The following is a 20,630-nucleotide window of genomic DNA, read 5'->3' on the forward strand; positions in this document are numbered from 1 at the left end:
GTATTATTCTGTTTTGTTAACCTAAATTATGATGTTTGCAGTTTGAGAGTTTTATTTCTGCTGATCCAGTCCCTCTTAGTCTGCAGGATATCGGTTAACATCTGGGGCAGTTTCTTTTTGGTGCATTTATACAGGCTTCGCCTTGCCTCACATCATGCTCTATGGCATTGATTGACTAAAGTGTGAATCTACACATGAACTTGTGTATTATTAATTGTGTATCACCCAGACCTCCTGGTATTCACAGAAAGAGCTGTGAAATAGTGCATCCAAGGACCTCAGGGACTAGTAGCTCATAGGATATGTCTATACTGCAATTGTAGGTGTGATTGCAGCAGAGTTTGGCATACCAGTATTAGCTTTAACCTAGACAACATGGCTAAAAAGAGCAGTGAAGACATGACATCACAGGCTTCAGCGTAGGCTGTGCAAACACAACAGGGACATTGCGTATGTATTCACAGGATTAGCCAGTGTTGAAGCTCATGCTATTAAAATTTCAATGCTATTTTTAGTAACACTGTCTAGACTGAAGCTAGCACAGCTATGCTAGCCTGGGCTGCAATCACACCTACAACTGCAATGTAGACATTTTCCTAGAAGTAGGAATGATTTGGCCCCTTTGTTGTGCACAGAAATATCCTCAGGATTCTAATCTTAAACAGAAATCACATGTGAGGAAGCACTAGAGATCTAAGTTGTCTGAAATATCAATACAAGGCAAGATATTGGAATATCACAGTGCTGTTGAAATCTCCCATACACACTTCACTGAACCCCAGTGAATCATTCTAGAGGTGGAAATTGGAATTTCTAATTCACCAAAGGCGCTCAACTATTACAAGTCCAGGTGTAATAGATGTATGTTATGGAACAAGTGAAACAAAGGGTTTAAACCATCTGAGAGAGAGAAGAGCAATTCCTCAGGAGACACAGATATGCAAAAAGCTATGTTTCTTCCTCTTTACAGACATGAAGGGATTCATCTGGATCATCACTGACACCTTACACAATTCACAACAATTGTGAATTAGCCCATGTACGTGGGTGGTCGTTTTTGTTTTTAAACCATGCTCTTTGATGGGTCACTCTTAAGAGACAAACAAAGCATTTCATACAGATTTAATGCTCGTAAATACGAAACTACCAAAAAAAAAAAAAAAAAAAGGTTTTAACTGTGAATTTCCTAAAAAAGAAAGTGCTGCAATTTTGAAACTAATTGAAGTACTAAACATAAACCTGCCTATAATCTACATGTTTGCTAATCAAACTAATGCAGCACAATCTACTACACACACTGTATGGCAAGTAATAGTTTATCAAAGAATGAACTACATTAATAACCCTTTCATGCTTTTTTTCTTCACAGGGGTCAATCTCACAGCCAAAAAGTAATGCTGCAGTCCTGGGTTGCTTCATTTATTGACAGTTCAGATTAGGAAGCCTCTATAAATCTACTTTTTAACATTTTATTGCTGGCTGGTTAGAACCATAAAGCATGAAAAATATACGCATTTTGTTCTATTGCAGATTTGTGGGTTACTTCCTGCGGGGAGCTCCATATGAAAATATATTCTCAGAATGTGCTACCTGCAACTATATATTTTTTTTCAACCATTTACTGATCACCTCAGATAGTGCACTAAGACATGTTACGGCAGAAGGAAGTGGAAAAATACAGATCTTTATCTTTAACATTGTTTTCCTCTCCTGATATTTACAACGCATCATGAAAATGAAACTAACTTCAGTTAAATGAACCATTTGCTTGTCTCCTCCCTTTCTTGAGCAACTAGATGTTCGGAAGCATAATGGAATAAAATTAAAGCTACCCAGAAGACATACTGAACAGATGGTGCTTACTTTACTGATCTACTTATTTGATTTAAACACTGATACACTACTGTAGTAGGTCCAGTCAATTTACTTGTCATCTCATTCATGCCAGAATATAAAAAAAAACTAGACATTTTTTGCAGACAAGTAAAATCTTACTGAGCCCATTGTTGATGGTAAGTGCAGAGGATTTACTGTCTGTACCAGCAGGTAAATGAACAGTCTGTTCAGCAGAGCGGAATTAAGTATCCAGCCACAGACAGAAAGCCAATACTTTACAAATGGGACTATTTGGTATTAGCTGCCATAGGCATCTGCATGCAGCTCTTTAACTACCATTTCTCATGAATCTCCCCAGATACAGTTTGTTATCTTGACTCTAAGTGGCTCTCTGTAGTTTGTTTCTGCATCAGGCATGATGAATGCATTTTAGAAACGTTGATAGTTAAAAGATTAAGCTCATATGAGTCAAAGAAAGCTGTGGAGTGATTTCAAAAAAGACCTGATCAGGTTTTTCCATTTAGCTAGTACTCACCTACGTAGGCTTCCTCATCCACTGGCAGTCGTAATGACATGCAAAGGTAGGTATCAGACTATTAAAGAAACAAAAGAACAAAAATCATCTTAAAATTGTATCTTGTTAGAACGGAAATAAAAGAATTCTAACATCAAAACTCTGCTCTATTGACTCATTGGAACAAGCAATTACCCAAATTTATATCCACATAAACCGGTCCGTGGAAATTATTTGCTAAGGCTATCCAAAAAAGTTATAACTAAGGATGTCAAAAAATGCAGACCTATTACTTGCCTTCTAATCCAACCATACAAAGTAAATCAAGGAACACACTAAATAAAATGCCACTTTATTGGCCTTTTTGAATAATTTGTCTCTATCTGCCTGTAATCTATAACTTAATGCATTCTAGAAAACAGTCAGTCATGGCTAAATACAGTCTATCTGAATCAGTAATTCTTCGCTTGTCCCTAGACTTACGTAAGTGGTCTATTTCAGCCATGAAGCACATTAATATTGAAAATATGTGCCATAGCAGCAACAATCTAAAAACTATACGTGCTTTTTTAATGCATGCATCTCACTCCAATTAGTATTAATAGGAATTATGCCAGGACATCAAGAGAAGAATATACTCTTTAAAAAAAAATATGGAAGAAAATAGAAGCAATACAAAATACCACTTGCATTCTTTTCAGTAGTTAATTGTGCAGGACCATCACTTTCCAAGAATAGTTTGGTCACTGCTCCCATGAGATATAATGAGACCGGTTCCATGAGATGCAATAGAAAGTCCAGCCATCACACATAATTCATGGTCACCATCTTCAAGTGTCTACAGATGCTTTTGCGGCTCTAAAACCCTTGTTTTAGAGCATTAAATGCCAATCACTTCAAAATTGGAAGCGCTCAAGTAGACACTTCAAAATTAAATGTGAACTACCAAAACTTAAGTTGCAGTCACAGTACACCCAAGGTAGTTGGCACGGTCAAGTTCCAGCAGCTGCTTTTAGAGCTATAAACACCTTAGGTCATACTTCCAGAGATACTGAGTACCTACAACTCCAAATGAAATCACTGGGGGCAAGGGAGGGGGAGAATAAACAGGAACAATGCTCAAGGAAGTTTTTTTGTTAAAAACTTATAGCTTCCAAAAACACCAAACGATAGCTTTACCTCAAAAGGAAAAAACGATCAATATGCAAACATGTTGGGTATTTTAAAGGAAGGTTGCCTAATCCGCTGTTTGTCCTGAAGGTTCAGAACGGCCTTTAAAATCATCAAAAGATGGACTGAATTAAATGGGAATTTTTTGGATCCCTGTCAACCTGATATCAGGCGGCCCATCAGTAGAATGGGCAATAATCAACCAGTTCAACAAATGGGGTACAATTGGTATGGTGTGTGAAATATGCTGCAAAACAGAATAATGATGTGATAGAGTGCTCTGGCCCCAAAGTGAATTAAATAGTCAACCCTGTCTTTGCCCGCTGGTTACAGGACAGGCCCCTTAAAAATAAGCACTGTCCAGCAAAAATCACAATTGATAGCAATGCTCTTCTGTAAGAGTTTGGCCAAGGAGACTATGATATACGAGTTGCAGTAAATTAGCTTGTTACCATGGTTTCTTTACATCCCAGCAGATATCAATTTGTCTCTGAGGTGAGCAATATCATATTTATATTATGGTGTCAGATGAGGGGAAAAAAAAAAAGAGATCATCACTACAGCATTTTAAAATGAAAATTTTATAGGGACATAATTTTTTAATAAGAGAGATCATCTAGTTTTATTAGAGTAGCACCACAAGCTCCAGTAGAACAGGGGCCCCATTGTGGTTAGCATTGTACAAAACACATTGCAAGATAAAGTTCCTGTCCCAAAGAGTTTATAGTCTAATTTAAGATAAGATGCAGCAAAAATCCTTAAATAATAATCAGATATAATTAAGGAGGGAGGACAGGTGTAATGTTGTTAAGACTATGTGGTTACATAGATCAGCTATGTACACTATTAGATAAGAAAAAAATATGCTAAGTTGTTTTGTCTTTTGCCAGGAACCAGGACAAGGGAGAGAAGGACAAATGATACAGCTGATGTTGGGTGTGATTATATATTCTAGCTAGGTACCTTTTGTGGTGTCAGCACTGAAAACATAACTCTCAAAGGAACTAAAAGAGCAACATACTCTGCACATTACTTTTTCCTCATTAAATCCTTGGGTTCAAAAGGAGAACTTTATAAAAAGAAAACGTTAAATAAGTCAAGAAACAAACTGTTCAGTGTTTGGAAAGTCAATAAGAACTAACAACAGGAAGTTAAAGTCAGACAAATTCAAACGAGGAAAAAAGGCACAAAATGTTAATAGTGAGGGAGACTAACCAGTGGAGCAAGCTACCAAGGGAAATGGTGGATTCTGTGTCTCCTGGATTCTACAAAATAAAACTGGATGTCTTTCCGGAAGATATGCTTCAGCCAAACATAAGTTATTGGGCTCAGTACATGGGTGAAGTTCTATGGCCTGTGTTACACAGAAGGTCATACTAGATGGTCTCTCTTCTGGATTAAAAAATATATGAACCCATTAACATCATTGGAAATTTAGGAGCATTAAACCTAGTGGTGTGGTGTACCTTTGGTTTAGCTGCTGTTGATTCTCTATCCTACTATTACAGTACGTTACCAAGTAGCACAATATCCGGGGCAAGGTTTTCATTATTCCACACATAATCCAAACTCTCTCTCTCACATACACTTTCTCTTTGTGTGCTTACTCTCACAATGAAGTATTCTGTATTTTAGCATACTGCCACAGGCTCCTAAGTAGTCTGTCAGAAAGCTCAGACTGTAATCTAATGAAAGAGGGTGATACAGTAAAAGAAGAAATTAATCACAGTCATTGCTGTAGGGTCTTTCACTCTGGTACTCTGCCAGTCCTAAAGCAACAGCCAAACTTGAGGGTCATAGAAATAGAGGGCTGGAAGGGATCTCAAGAGATCATCTAATCCAGCTCCCAGTGATAAGGTAGGACCAAGTGAACCTCCTAGACCACCCCTGAAAGGTGTTTGTCCAACCTGTTCTTAAAAACCCTCCAACGATAGGGATTCCACAGCCTCCCTTGAAGCCTATTCCAGTGTCTAACTATCTTTACAGTTAGAACATTTTTCCTAACATCTAACTTAAATTTTCCCTGTTGCAGATTGAGCCCATTACTTCTTGTTTTACCTTCAGTGGACAGGGAGAACAATTGATCACAATCCTCTTTATAACAGCCATTAACATACTTAAAGACTGTAAACAGGTCCCCCCTCAGTCTTCTCTTCTCAAGATGAAAGACGCCCAGGTTTTTTTAAAGCTTCTCTCATGAGTCCGGTTTTCTAAACCTTTTATCATTTTTGTTGCTCTCCCTCTGGGCTCTCTTCAATTTGTCCACATCTTTCTTAACATGTGTCCAGAACTGGACACAGTTTTTTATCTGAAGATTCACCAGTGCCAAGCATAGCAAGACAATTATCTCCTTACATACGACACTCCTGTTAATACGCTACAGAACGATGTTAGCCCTTTTGGCAACTTCATCACAGGGCATGTCTACACTGCCAAGAAAAACCCGCTGAGTCTGACCCTGGGTCAACTGACTTGGGTGGCAAGGCTAAAAATAGCAGGGTAGACATTTGCGATCAGGCTGGAGCCCAGGTTCTGAAATCCAACAAGGGGGGAGGATATCAGAGCCCAGGCTATAGCCTAAGACTGAACGTCTAGGCTGCTGTTTTTGTTAATATTTATTGTGTTAAGTATCTGGTCACAGTTTACCTTTTTAAAGAAGACTGAAACAAAACAGACATTAAACATCTCGGTCTTCCTGATGTCCTCTATTATTAACACTCCTTCCATTAAACTTCTCTCTCTCTTGCTCCCAATTTATTTCAAGAATGTCTTCTTATTGCCTTTTATGACCTTGCTTAGGAATAACTCATTTTGTGCCTTAGACCTTTTGATTTTGTGCCTACATGCTTGTGCTATTCTTTCGTGCTCCTCCCAGCAATTTCTGTTTCCACTCCTTGATTTCCAATTTGAGAATTTGTGGATATGGTTGCTTCTGAGAAGGCTGTATTATTCGTCCACATGAGGAACACATTTTAGATTTTATTTATTAAATGAACAAATTTCTTAATAGAAAAAATGATTTCCTCTAAGGCTGAAATTGGAACAATGGTGTCCTCCAAAAAGGAATGGAATTATTTTAAGAGGTTACACTAAAACTTGGATCAGACTCATAATACAAATAATGGGCCAGGTTCTCTGTTGGTGTAAACTGACATCACTCCTTTGAAGTTAATGAAACTACTTTGATTTACACCATTTTAGGATTGAACCCCAAAAGATGAGTTTCTATTAATGAACCTGATCCACATTATTGGTGAAAGTACTTTCTTTGTAGGTGAAGCAGGAATATGCCTGCATTACTGTCATTGCAACTCCAACTAGCCAATACTGGTGCTTGTTACAAGTATTTGGAGAGACCAATAAGGGGGAGCCCCCTTATCTGACTGGTGCTGCTGCACCCCTGGTATGCAGCCTCCTGCTTTCTTGGCCCAACCCCATAATTACACAATGGCTGTGAATGCCCAGTGTGCTTTGGAAAGGAAGATTAAACCACATCCTCCCAAAAATTAAATTAAATAAAGTCCTCAGTACTCCTCCTAGATAAAACCCCTAAGATACTGAACCCCGAGCAGTACAAAATTTCTTCTTTATGTTACATTTTTAGGTGCACTTCTCATGTAACCCTACTATACAGGGCATCTGGGACAAACACCATCTGAGAGTTTTGATATAGTTAGTAATAAATACCAGAGGAAATTTACACACTATGGGGTTTATTTTTTATTTATTTATTTTACGTGTTTGAGAGAATGTATGACTCCAAGACATGCATGAAAACCCCTATAAAATTCATAGGAAAAATATATCGCTTCACATTTATTAACCAAACTAGAGAATTATTCTATTTTATTTATTTCCAGATTTACATCGCCTGACTTTGTACTTCAATGACCCTGTTCATAAGAACTACTCGGAACTATTCCACATCAATGGGGCATTCTTTATGCAAACGTGTAGACAACACTCTCTCAACACGGAGACTGCTTTTCACAGTTAATATACTCTCCTTAAATCACACAAAGGGACAGTTCTAAGTGATTCTGTGAGGGACATTTGTAGCTCTAGTATGTAAAAAAGGTCACCATATTCAATAATCCAGAAAAAAAACTGAAAACATTATTTAAAAGAGGGCATTTCAGAGACTGCAGGGCTGCAGTCTCTGAAGTGCTAATATGTTGTGTAGATTTTCATGTGCTTATTAACTCTGGCATTCAGTTAAAACCGATGTATGTTTACCGTGGAAACCACTGCTTCACATAGCCTACATGGGACTTAAAAGACACAAAATACCTTTTTTCTTAAATGATCTCTCACACCAAATTCTAGTACACGGCATTAATATAAGGTTTGAAAAGGGGACCTGCCAATTTTATCTTTAATTAAAAGAAATAAAATAAATCAGGAAACTATAGGGGCATGCATCCAACATACAGCTGCAAAAGGCAGACATTCACATCTTAAATTTAGCTATATTTTTTAAGTTCAGGTCTCCGGAACTAACACCAGCTCGCTGCTAGCATACACCATACAAAGGGCACCACAAATGCAGCTGCAGCTGAACTCCTTTACCTGCCCGAAGCATGGAGTTACTCCTTAAGGAAATTAGGTTTTTTCCTTCCATTGTTTGAAAACTGCAAAATATAATAAAAAGCCCACTATTTACAGGATGATCTGTGGACTACCTGATTACTGTGATGGAGTATGCACTGAGGAGCAAAGCGGTTTAAGTAGCAAAGCTTCACCAACTTGTATTCAGTAAATTACAGAGCAGACAAAAAAGGCAAAAAGAAATATTTAGGAGAGTGAAGTAATAAATAGGAGCAAAGGAAAGAAAAGAAGCAGGATGGAAAAAAAAAAAGATGACAAATTTGTCAAGAAGTCATTTTCCCTTCAAGTACACTTTTTTTCCATATCTTGTATTAAGAATTATAACCACCACCACCTAGCTCTTATTTAGCACTTTTCATCAATAGATTTCCAAGTGCTTTACAAAGGAGGTCAGTATTATTATCCCCTGGTAGTGCCAGAGACCTAAATCAGTCTTCTGAGGATGTGTAATGGGCAGTGCAGACCTGACAGGACCCAAAATGGTACCCTCATATTCTTAAGTCTACCCATGCCTCAGTTTCCCTAAGGAGACAAAATCTGCCTGTGGCGGAGGAGGAGAAACTTGAGTCCAGAGGAATCCATCAGAAGCTAAGAGAAAGAAGGCAGAAACCTATTAAAGATTTTAATAAGGCATCCAGTATGATGAAAGATGGTTTCTGCTGCTGAAAGGAGATTTTACTTCATGACATTGTTCTTTCAAGAATTTATGCACATTTCCGTTTACTTCTTTTTGGGTTGGGAACTTAGTCTGACTAAACAGCCAAGAATTGAAGACTTTGTTTTGAAGTCTGGCTGGATGAAAACAAACCAGAACTTTTTAGGACAAGCTCTATTTTTTCCCTTTTAAATGGTCTCTGCTGGTTTGTTAGGACCTTTTGTCAGTAGGCTTTGCTGCAAAGTGCATTGGTCCTACTGATCATAAATAAAAGGAATGAATTGAAGATCACATAGTAGTCGTATAGGACCTATCTATATTAGCTGTCAAAGTCTCTGCTTTCTCTCTTTAGAGCATCCACTAAAAAGACAGGAGGAAGAGAGGGGTCTGTTTCTGAGACTGCAACAGTGTGCTATCAGCAGCACCCTGATCACTGACATTGCCACAGCCTGGAGGAGACTGCAGGCCCACCTGAGGGCAATTACACACTTTTAGTGGGAGATTGTGAGCACCTAGGTGACAATCACTGGGTTAACAAGGTAATTGGGGAGACTATAAGGAGAGGAAACAGGAAGGAAGGGGAGCTGAAGAGGAGCTCAAAAGGAAGCTCAGGGGGTGAGTCTGGGGTGGGGAATGAGGGCTCCCGGGATGCTTGTTTTAGCAATAAGCCTGTGTTGCACAGCAGAGCCCTGCCGCAGGACTGGGATCCCACAGCTCCCGCTGCCACAATAGCAGGAGCGAGTAAAATATACTTCGTTGTGGGCGAGACTGGGTGGGCAAAAAAACCAGACCGCAGTAATTTGCAGGAAAACACTAAAACTTTTCATACTTAATTTAAGCAAGAGAGAGAAGGAGATTTTATGTTTATTATAACAGGAGTTACAGTATTTTTACATGATTTAAGCAAGATTTGTTTTATTCTTTTAGTGATAAAAATTGTGTCTGAATTCCATTTATATTAAAAAATACATTGACTGGTTGGTTTTTTGTTTGTTTGTTTAATAGCATGGGGGAAACTGATTCTCTTGCAGGATTTGCAGGACCTAAGATGTTTTTCTGGTAGGAGTGGGATAAAAACGCGAGCAATAATGTGGGAGTGGATATTGCCAGGTAGGATAGAATTAAAAAATAGTCCAGTGCAGGGCTGTATTGAACAGTATTGTTATGTAAGAGGGAAATAAATGCACACCTTGGTGAAAGATAAACTGCCTGGTGTGCATTTGTGACTGCAAAACCATCTGAACTGGCCACATGACAAAGTTCACTAGATAATGATGGAGGCACTCTGTGACACCCACTTACTCAAACAATGTTTAATCCATTGATTAACAGTCAACTAAAAAGTTCATAACCCCATATTTTAGCCACTGAAACAAAATATCCCTCTGTTCGGCACTGAAGAGGCCACATTTGGAGTACTGTGTCCAGTTTTGGGCCCCCCACTACAGACAGGCTGTGGACAAATTGGAGACAGTCCAGAGTAGGGCAACAAAAATCATTAGGGGGCTGGAGCACATGACTTATGAGAAGAGGCTGAGGAAACTAGGCTTGTTTAGTCTGTAGAAGAGAAGAGTGACGGGGGATTTGATAGTAGCTTTTAACTATCTGAATGAAGGGTTCCAGGGAGGATGGATCTAGGCTGTTCTCGGTGGTAGTAGATGACCGAAGTAGGAGCAATGGTCTCAAGTTGCAGTAGGGGAGGGCTAGGTTGGATATTAGGAAAAATGTTTCCATTAGGAGGGTGGTGAAGCACTGGATTGGGTTACCTAGGGAAGTGGTGGAATCTCCATCGCTAGAGGTTTTTAAGGCTCGGCTTGACAAAGCCCTGGCTGGAATGATTTAGTTGCGTTGGTCCTGCTTTGTGCAGGAGGTTGGACTAGATGATCTCCTGAGGTCCCTTCCAACCCTAATCTTCTATGGTTCAAAACAGGAATTTTTTGACTTTCAGATTCTCTGGGTCCAGAATAAATTTTTACCTTAACATCTAGACTATACAGTTCCTGTACACAAGAGTAAATGTAGGAAGCTGAAAGTTCATAAAATACTGCATGAAAACTAGAGATAAATATCTCCAATCAGTCCCAAACGTATGTAGATTAAGTTGGTTCATACGTGGAACGCACCAATAAACTAACAAAGTAAGTCCATTCCAGAGGGCAGTTGCAGAAATTGAAAGAAGGGGCATCTTTCCCAAGGGCTGAAGAAAAGGCACACAACACAATTCCAAGGGCAGATTTCCCAACTGAGGGGAAAGAGTCTGATTAGCAGGACTCTGTAAACGAAGTCCTGCTAATAAAGAACATAAGCCACCACACACCTGAATGTAAAGGTCAGAACGAAAGACACTCTTTCTTTTGGAAATGATAGTTGCATCTCAAGAGTGCTGAGGCAGAGAACCTTACTGAACTCTTACTAAATCAAAAAACAAATTTAACAAAAATGTTGTAAAACGTGTAAATCACCAATATGGAATTTTTGAAACTACAAGAAGTTCTATTTCCACTCAAAGTGTTCCTGCCCCAAGCTACTAGTAGGGTTTTGGGTTTGTTTTTTTTCAAGACACAGTAGGTGGATGTCTCAGAGCAAGTGAAATCTGGAGTGTTTTTCCAAACATAGGATGTCTGGAAAAAATCTTCGTATCTCATCTGTCCCTGCCCTCCAAAACTGCCAGCTCTGATTTATGTATGACTCAGAAAGCACCCTTTGAGTTGTGCATATCTGTGACCTGCCTTGACCAGAGTCCTAGTAAACAGGCAAACCATGATCAAATATTGCACCACAGAGAACCATTGAAAAAGTAGCTCTCCAATATTTGATACCTGACCCTGCAAGACCTTGGTAGTCTTTAGATATATATTCAAATGCTATGCAAGTAACAATTCTAAAGGTCTTCAGTGAGATTTCAAAATCTGAAGGAAGCATCCGCATTCCAATAGCTAGTATCTGTGGAAGTGCATGAAGAATCAGCTTGAAGCAGCACTGTTGTAGAATCCTCAGATATCTTAGCTGTGCCACCATACTAAAGAGGATACTTAAGTGGTATGATTTTAGAGACTACAAAGACTTCTGTCAATTTTACTTCACTCCTGATACACAATATTCCAGTAGAAAGGGAAGCGCTCTCCAGAAGTCCATCTTTGACGCAAGCCTGATTCTAACAATCCTCAGCCGCCTTAAGTTCCTCAGAAAACTTAAGATTACATTTCTCATTAATACTCTACTACAGAGGAAAAATATTAGACTGGGTGAGTGACAGAGGGGACTAGACATCGGGTCAGATTAATTTAGCAAGGCATTTCAAAGTTAAGAGGGTTTTTTGTTTTGTTTAAGTGCTTTTTCACTTTTAAAATATTACTTTTTTGGAATGTCATCTCTCTAGCACCCTTTGAGCTAGAAACTCTAAATTAGTTTTATTCATCTGTAGAGCCCTGCAAATCTAAGTATATCTGCTTTATATCCGCAGACCATTTCTTGCAGATTGGGGTGCAATGGTCAGGCTCCTGGCAGGGCTCAACAGCTCATCAGCTGTCAGGCAGGAGGGCATGGCTGATCAGTTGTTAGGCAGAAGGGGCAGCTGGGAGGGCATCTGTTAGGTAGGGGCAGTGCTCAACAGCTAATCAGCTGTTAGGCGGTGTTCATCAGCTGTTTGGGGTGGCAGGGGCTCAATAGCTGCTGGAGGGCTGCTGGCTCCAAAACAGCTGATGTGCAGTTGCAGGAGGGTGGGATTATGATCAGGTAAAAGTTTATTCCTGAAGATGCGGATCAGATGTAGATGCACATATTTGTATCCGCGCAGGGCTCTATTCATCTGATTTCATCCAACACTTGTGCCTGTAAGGAAATTTTGAGGAATACTGGGGGATGGAAGTTACTTTCAGACTTATTAGTCCTAAGGACTGGAAATTCAGCCCATTTCATCACTGATTGGCAGAGTTTAAAATTTTGTCAGTTGTCTGGCAAAACTTTTGCTGATCATGAGTTGCTGTCAAACAAATCCAGGTGACATCCTGGCTTTGGTAGAATTTCAACAGCTCAAAATACAGAGGTAAATGCCTAAATAAAGCCAAATGCAAGATCCTATATGTAGGAAGAAAAAAATAGGCCATATTTACATCATGAGATATTGGATCCTAGAAAGCAGTGATTCTGAAAAAGCACCAGGGATCACAGTAGCTAGCCAACTGATTATGACCTGCCCTTGTGGCAGAAAGGGCTAATACCATCCTCAGGTGTACAAACAGGGGAATATCAAGTAGGAGCAGGGATATATTACCTCTTCATACAGCATTGCTGAAATTACTATTAGAATACTATGTGCTGTTCTGGTGTCAAAAACGATGTTGAAATTGGAAATCAATCAGAGAAGGACCACAAGAATGATTCAAGACAGAGAAAATGCCTTACAATGAGAAACTTAAGATGTTCAACCATTTAGCTTATGGAAGGGCAAGAGGTAACTTGAACATGGTATATAAGTACCTACACACAGTGAAAAGATTTCTAGATTTCTCATCTAGGACAGAAAAGCATAACATGCTGGGAGTTGAAACAAAAAAAAAATCTAACAAAATAAAAAGCAAAACTTAAAAAAAATAAAATAAAAAGACAGTGGGGGGTAAATAACCATTGGAACAGCTTAGAAGGGGGTGGAGATCCCCCATTATTTTGAAGAAAGGATGTCTTCCTAAGATATATATGTTTTAGTACAATCACAAGTTAGATTCAATACAGGAATTGGTGAGTGAAATTCAATGGCATGTGTCATGTAGGAGGTCAGACTAGATGATCATAATAGTCCCTTCTAGTATTATAATCCATGAATATTTGATTTGAACACTACAGCATCTTGTGCTTAATTGAGCAACATGAAATGTTTTTAAAATAGCACATCTGTGGTTATAGCAAAATAGTCTACTATAAGAAAATGTAATTTTGTACATATTGTCTATAAATTCTTTTAAAAACATTTAAACACAAAATCATTAAGATGTAGAGGAAAAATCATCAGGTGGATTTCTAAATCAATAGGAAACCAATTTTGCAGATTTCTTTAGCTTTTAAAATTAGTTTAGTTTCCAATAATCAAAATGCAATATTCTTATTTCTTTACCATTGATACTGGTTGGATACAGCTGCTCAACTATTATCCTGGAAACTTTTATATCTGAACCACTACTTCTCTATCCTTCATATAGAACACAATGCTAGGAGAGGAAAGTTCTACCCCAGAACAAATAAGCATAGATCACTCTTGTTTACTCAAGTTACACTGCACTTGCTGGTTAGAACTATGAAGTTCTCAGATTCTTCACATCAAAATTATAGCATATAATAATGCAATGTCAACACATTTTTCTCTTAAGAGAAAAGCAGGATTCACATGCCGTGCTGGCACTTTTCTAAAGTTACTAACTTGCTCTCCCAAATCTCAGCTTTTTTGTTTTGTTTAAAAAAAGTTTAACCCTTATAGTTGCAGAAAAACCCCTCAAGAATGTGAACCATGTGTAACCAAAGCAGAAACAAGTCAACAGAGAGCCCATAACAATAGCTCAGAGAGGTGTGAACTGCCCCCATACATCTCAATGAGAAGTTAGCTCAGATTCCTGGTAATAACTTAAAATGTCAACATTGTTAATTATTTAATTCCTTGTCTAAGGAGGAAGATGGTGGATCATAATGCTGCAGTTTACTGCAAGTGAAGTCTCATTTTGACATCCCAGAAGGGTGATGTTTGAGAGATACCACTATTTATTTTTCCCCCCAATCAAGGAGCAAAGCAACAATACAATTACCTTTTGAATATCTGCACAATCTATTGTGAGTAGTATCTCATTTTGGCAACTCACATGGGTAGAGGGCAATTTATGGGTGGGGCTTAGAAAAATAGCACCACTTATTTTCTTCCCACTCTGAGCCTCACAGGATGGGAAATTATGTTTTTACACAGCACCAGAAGATAATTCATCAAGCGGAATGGCTTTAATAGAGTGGTCTTCAGTAGAGCCATAGTATACATCAGTCAATGGCCAAGAGCAAGAGTTTCCTGCACTTGGAGGACAGAGAATGAGAGACAGCAGAGAGATCATTGTATGGCTACCTTTCCCATACATACACAATGAACAGACCCTCCACCAGTGTTCTGTCCTGTCACAGCAAATGAGCTCACCAGAATTAGAGCTGCTACTCATCCCACACAGCAACCTAGAGAAGATGGGAGGTATCTTCTCAGTCTGGGGTGGGCGACTCCTATATAACCCCCTCAGACTATACCAAAGTTTATCTATGACCTCATTCTGATCAAAGACCACAGTTTCCTTTCCAGACTGTAAAGGATTTGGTTATTTGTTTGTTTGTTTTAAATATAGTTATGGCAGACATCACTGCTTATTTTCATTTGCCTGTTTGAGAATTGGGCATGGTTCTCTTTTGCTTAAATTTTACATTTTAGTTATATTTTTGATAGTTGCCTGAAGGTCTTGGATATGGGTGTCAAGTAAATATACGATCATTATCATTCTCTCTCCATTAGCATTAATGGATTTTAGATGAGCAAAGCAAAAAGAGATAACTTCAGAATTAATCACATTGTTTACATCTTCAACTAATGGGTCTTGTGCTTGGATAGCAAATACTTGCAAAATTCCATACATGCACCTCAGAATTCTTCAAGCACTTTTCTCCCCTTCCAAAAGAAGATTTTTTAAATATTTTGATGCAGTCAGAGGCTCCAGCAGCAGCAATTTTATTTCTGTTTTGCCATCACTAAAATGTCACAGATGACTCAAAAATTATATGCTCCAAAGGAGTGCTCCCCAATAATTGAAATCCTTATATTCCTCAATAGCTTTTCCTAGGAGTGCTATCTGCAACAATGAGTCATCTACTGCAGCACAACATCCTGTTCTTTTCGTGCCTCTGCAGCCCTTTAAAAGGAAAAGTACTATCTTTTAATAAAGACATAAGTCCAGGCACCGCACAGCTTCAAAAAGTAATTATTCACAGTTTATCATGCTTAATGAAACTGCCTGTAAATATGACAGTAGAAAGTTTGATTATTTTATAGGCACCTTAAAAATAAGATACTTTTAAAAGGTCTATAAATTAGTTTTTTTAGTATTCCTTGCCAACAATCTATCTTTCCCTAGGAAATGGTAAGCAATTCATGCTGAGAAGACTATACAATGAACCACGTTAGGATAGAATTCCTGAACAAACTATAGTGTCATAAATGTTGGTTTGTACATTGCATGCATTCTACTTCCTTTCTGTCTGGCACAATTGCTCAAAACAGCAGTTTAAGGGCTAGCTCTTGTAACTGGATCCACCTGGGGATCCCTCATAAGGCTTAGAGCCAATGGGCATATCTTGGTATATCCAGTTATTACCTATATGAACTTATGTGTTAAAGCACAGCAGGAGAGTTTCTCATTTTAAGAGTCATTTTCCTTATGTTAATGTATACTGTATCACTGTGAATATTATTCTATTGAAAATACAAAACAATTACGCTTCAGGGATTCAGTTTATAGAACAAATATAATCTAAGTAACATTAATCAAATGACAACATTTTATGTAATTTGAAAGTTATCATCTATTTTATTTTACTCACTATTTTAGACTCTTCCTTCAGGAGTCTATAGCTCGGTTTGTATTCAGGGGAGTAGAAAGTTTAGCCTGTTGCTTTTTAGAAAATTAATGCTGTAAGCAAAATTCATTTTCTCAGGTTTTAAAGTGTAATGGAGAGGGACATTAAAATACTACATTCTTCTCACCTGCTTAGGAGTCACGCCCGGCATGCGAATATCCAAGGAAAAATCTGTTAGACCAAGAGAAATCACTGGCCTATTGTTTCCAAGGCATTCACTGGAAAGGGATCTGGTAGTATCTTTATACCTTAACAGAAGAAAATAAAAAAAGGTTTAAAGTTCATAGATAAAAAGAGTGTATTTCATATTACCAAAAATGTAGTATTTATAAATTGGGATTGTCAGTAGATCCTAATGGAATTAGATACTCAATTCCCAATGATTTTCCATGTAATTTGAAAGTCTAACTCCCTTATGATCTTTTCAGAAAAAAAGCTAGTTAGTGACTATCTTGGAGGTGTTCATAGGACTCATTAAAATAGACTAGAACTATGAAGTATCAGCAAAAAAGTATACTACTAAAAATAAGCTCTTTATATAAATTGCAGTTTAAGGTACAGACATATATGGACATTTTTTCTTAACATGCCAAAGCAGATCATGTAGTGTTATCAGCTATGGGAAAATAGCAACACTTTTTAAAAGTTCATATTTGATATCAAATTCAATTTGAACAGGGCAGAAAAAATTCAATCTTTCTGATTTTAGATTTCAGAGGTGTTGTTTTATTATTACTGAAAACTTATGTGTCTACAATATCTTCCTATTAGCAAAGTGACAGTAAATTTTACAACTTAGTATGTGGGAGTTAAGTGGGTCTGTAGTGAATGCTACATATTACCAAAGATACAAAGCAAATATTCAGCTTGCTACTAACCAGGATTGCATGACAAAAACATTTGATGTAATGTAATATCAATTCTAAATATATCAATCCATAAATGTGATGGAGTAACTATAGGGTGTACAATGAATATATAATACTATGCTTTCTTATATGCCAATACAATGGATTTACCCCACACATGCAACACCCAAATTTATCTACATAATTTAATAATCAAGACCTAAAAAAATGAACACCAGATCTCTAATTATGAACTAGTTGATGCTATCTCATGAAGTACAGTTTAACTAGTAAGCTTATGGGCACAGTGACAATATATATATAATGTGTTGAGTGTATCAGTGGGGCTACACACAAATCTTAAATTGTTTTATTATTATTTCATCTTATTAAATCATATCGACAAGGCAGATTTCAAACATTTCAACATTTCAAACAGCAATAAAGGCTGAACAACAGGGTCGTCTTCTTCAAGACTCCAAAATACAACAAAAGAATGGTCTTTTCAAAATCTGCTGAGGATCTCAAAGGAAGTTAGCTACACAAAAATGTGTCTTCTCTGTAAATATTTTTTAGCTAGTACATACTTTTTAGTCTTTTTAACACTTGCATTAGACGAAGTGACAGCATCACTAAGTAGCATGCATTGAAAATACCATAAGATCTTTTCCATATAACCCACCTCTTAAAGACAGAAAGTGGGTTTCTGAAACCCAAACTGCTATTTTGGAAAACAAGCAACAGTATTAGCAGGTTGTTAATGAGGCCAGCCATGTCCACCCTGCTGTTCCTGGACCGATTAAGGAGCAGAAAAAGGGCAGCGCAGCTCTGTCGGCTGTGATCCTGACAATTAGGCAGCAGCAGCTCACTGCTTCATTATTGTGTGTTCTGCAGGCATCTTACAGCTTTTGGCACACCATCTGTCTTGGAAGGTGAAGCACTGTAAATCAGGAAGGTGGATGATATTATGTTGTCTTTATTATTAGCTCCAAAAAAAAAAAAAAAAAAAAAAAAATCAGTTGACTCTCTCTTTGCAGATAGACTATGCTGTACTTTTGTCCAGTTAAGGAGCTGAAGCAAGTGGCATTCCTGATGCTTTTTCGCCTGCTGTACTGTTAAACCTGCAGGTTACTTATCAGTCCACAGCAACAGAGGCTCCGAGTGGCATCACTCAACCAACGTCAGTCATCCTTCAGAACCTGTAAAAATAGAAGCAGATAAAGGATGACTAACACATTACAGCATTAGCCCTCAGCAAATCCCTGTTGAAGCTTTTTAATACATTAGTACTTTCATAAGCTTTAGTCCAACCCAGTGAAGAATGCATCAAGTCTCTCACCCCCACTCCATCCCCTCCATTATCATAAATATACACAAACCTATTACAATTCCTACACTATATATTGGGAAAGTTATTCAAACGGAAGATGGCTAAGTAGCATGTGAAAAGAAAAATAAATAGTGCTTAGACCCAGCAGTATATGAGGTAAGGAAAGCCGCTTTAAAGCACAAAGCATATTTTTATATATACATATATACACATACATACATACATACACACACACACACCCACACCACATAGCAATGCATTCAACATACTGGGGGAAAACCCACATGACAACATCAAGGGTTGTAATTAATACTGTAAATAAAGACAGAAATGATTTATTATACAGAAGAATATCTGCAGCTATTGTAAATTCAGAGAATAAAGTGCTTCGTATTTTAATAAAACCTTTAATACACCATTATAGCAAAATGGTTTACTGTTTACTCAATATATCATTAACATATCCATGCAAAAGTACATATTTCTTGTTTTTTATGTATGTACTGTAGTACTGTATGTACTGTAGTTATCAACTAACTAGGAACAAACAGGATTTTAATTAATTATTTTAGGAAATAATGTAGCAAGTATGTGATAGCACAACATGCTATTTTCAACTAGTAAATGGGAGTTTCAGCCTTTTGTACACTTAGAGAAACTTAAGCTAAAGGTACTATTCCATTCACTGCTTTAAAAGTATTGGATTCTCATTTTTCTGGTTTGATTTTTCATTTTAATTTAATTTTATAAACACAAAGTTTAAAATGTAAGAAACATCTATTAAATAATCCATGTGCTATTGCAGACAGACTAGTTTTCTTCAAAGCTCCAAGGGGAAGAAAAAAAATCAGTCTGAAGATTTCACTTCCAGCAGTAAATACAAACATCAAATCCTAAATAAAATATAAAGATTCTGAAATATGATTCAGTATTTCTGATAAAACAAATGTGAAAAGATAAATTAACTTTTTGCTGGCCACCAGTGAATTAAAGATAAACTGTTAAATAAAATAAAATGTCTAAAATGAAACATTTAACTTAAATTATTGTATTTAAAGTAAACCGCATTTCATTTTTCATAGAAAATATTAAAAATACATAATTTAACTACAATATTCAATTGCATTATTTTATTCATTTAAAGACTATACAAAGTACATGGTTACTAAGAATTAATCACATACAGACCTCATCCCATAGCTCTTAACCTGTCAAGGCCCAAATGTAGAACAAAGATGCTTCCAAATTATTCAGACCATAAATCAGTGTCCATGACCTCAGTTTCATGATTCTTTATTTGTGATGTTACATAATTTTCAATAATAAAGTGAGGAAATACCAAAAACATGTGGAAAATAGAGTGTTCTGGTACTAAAATGATCAACAACCATCAAAATAAGGGACACGAGCCTCGGACAAAAATCTAATCCCCCAACAGATAACTGTATACGAACAGTAATTATAAGGTTATGGGTCAGTAACTATACAGCATCTTGGAACTCCGATTGGCTGAGAATTCTATTTTAGTACAATATCTATCAGATATCCCTTAAAAAAATCATGAGTGTTTGTGATCAGGTGGAGGAGAGAATGCAAGTTTTGATCATCTCTTCTCCTCAATATTGGTAAATTCAAAGTTTAATGAAGAATCTTTTATGAGAAACCATTATGGCACTGTTATCCAGAATGCCAGATACTGAAGATTTTGAAGCTAAAGAAATGTTGTCATGTCCATAGTTACTGATGTGACCATACTGAGCGTCTTATTTATTTTATTTGTATGGATTTTCTGCAATGTGCTACATATTCTGAGTGCCAGAGGCAAAAGTATTTAAATAAATGAATTATGTTTTCCTGATATTCTGATTGAAAAGGGTTTAAAAAGTTGGAATGCATCTAACTGGCTACTATCCAATTACTTGGTATGCTACTTCAAAGGGATATGATGGAGGTCTATAAGATCACAAAGAGTGTGGAGAAAGTGAATAAGGAAGTGTTATTAATCCCTTTACATGACACAAG

General features: G+C 37.3%; 1 protein-coding gene across 3 annotated transcripts in view; it reads right to left on the reverse strand.

Moving 5' to 3' along the window:
- The window catches only part of PAM (peptidylglycine alpha-amidating monooxygenase), a 218,229-nt gene that overhangs the window by 120,487 nt on the left and 77,112 nt on the right, over positions 1-20,630 (reverse strand). For all 3 annotated transcript variants that reach the window (XM_067569136.1, XM_067569135.1, XM_067569134.1), the window contains exons 2-4: positions 17,961-18,477; positions 16,558-16,678; positions 2,372-2,429 (exon numbers count right to left, since the gene is read on the reverse strand). In XM_067569136.1, the coding sequence (XP_067425237.1) occupies positions 2,372-2,429; positions 16,558-16,678; positions 17,961-18,052 (271 nt within the window). In that variant the 5' untranslated portion in view covers positions 18,053-18,477. The remainder of the gene's footprint in view (positions 1-2,371; positions 2,430-16,557; positions 16,679-17,960; positions 18,478-20,630) is intronic.

The sequence above is a fragment of the Emydura macquarii genome, unplaced genomic scaffold (genome assembly GCF_026122565.2).
Source record: "Emydura macquarii macquarii isolate MOO-44397 ecotype Brisbane River unplaced genomic scaffold, CSIRO-AGI_Emac_v2 contig_2897, whole genome shotgun sequence".
NCBI lineage: Eukaryota > Metazoa > Chordata > Testudines > Chelidae > Emydura > Emydura macquarii.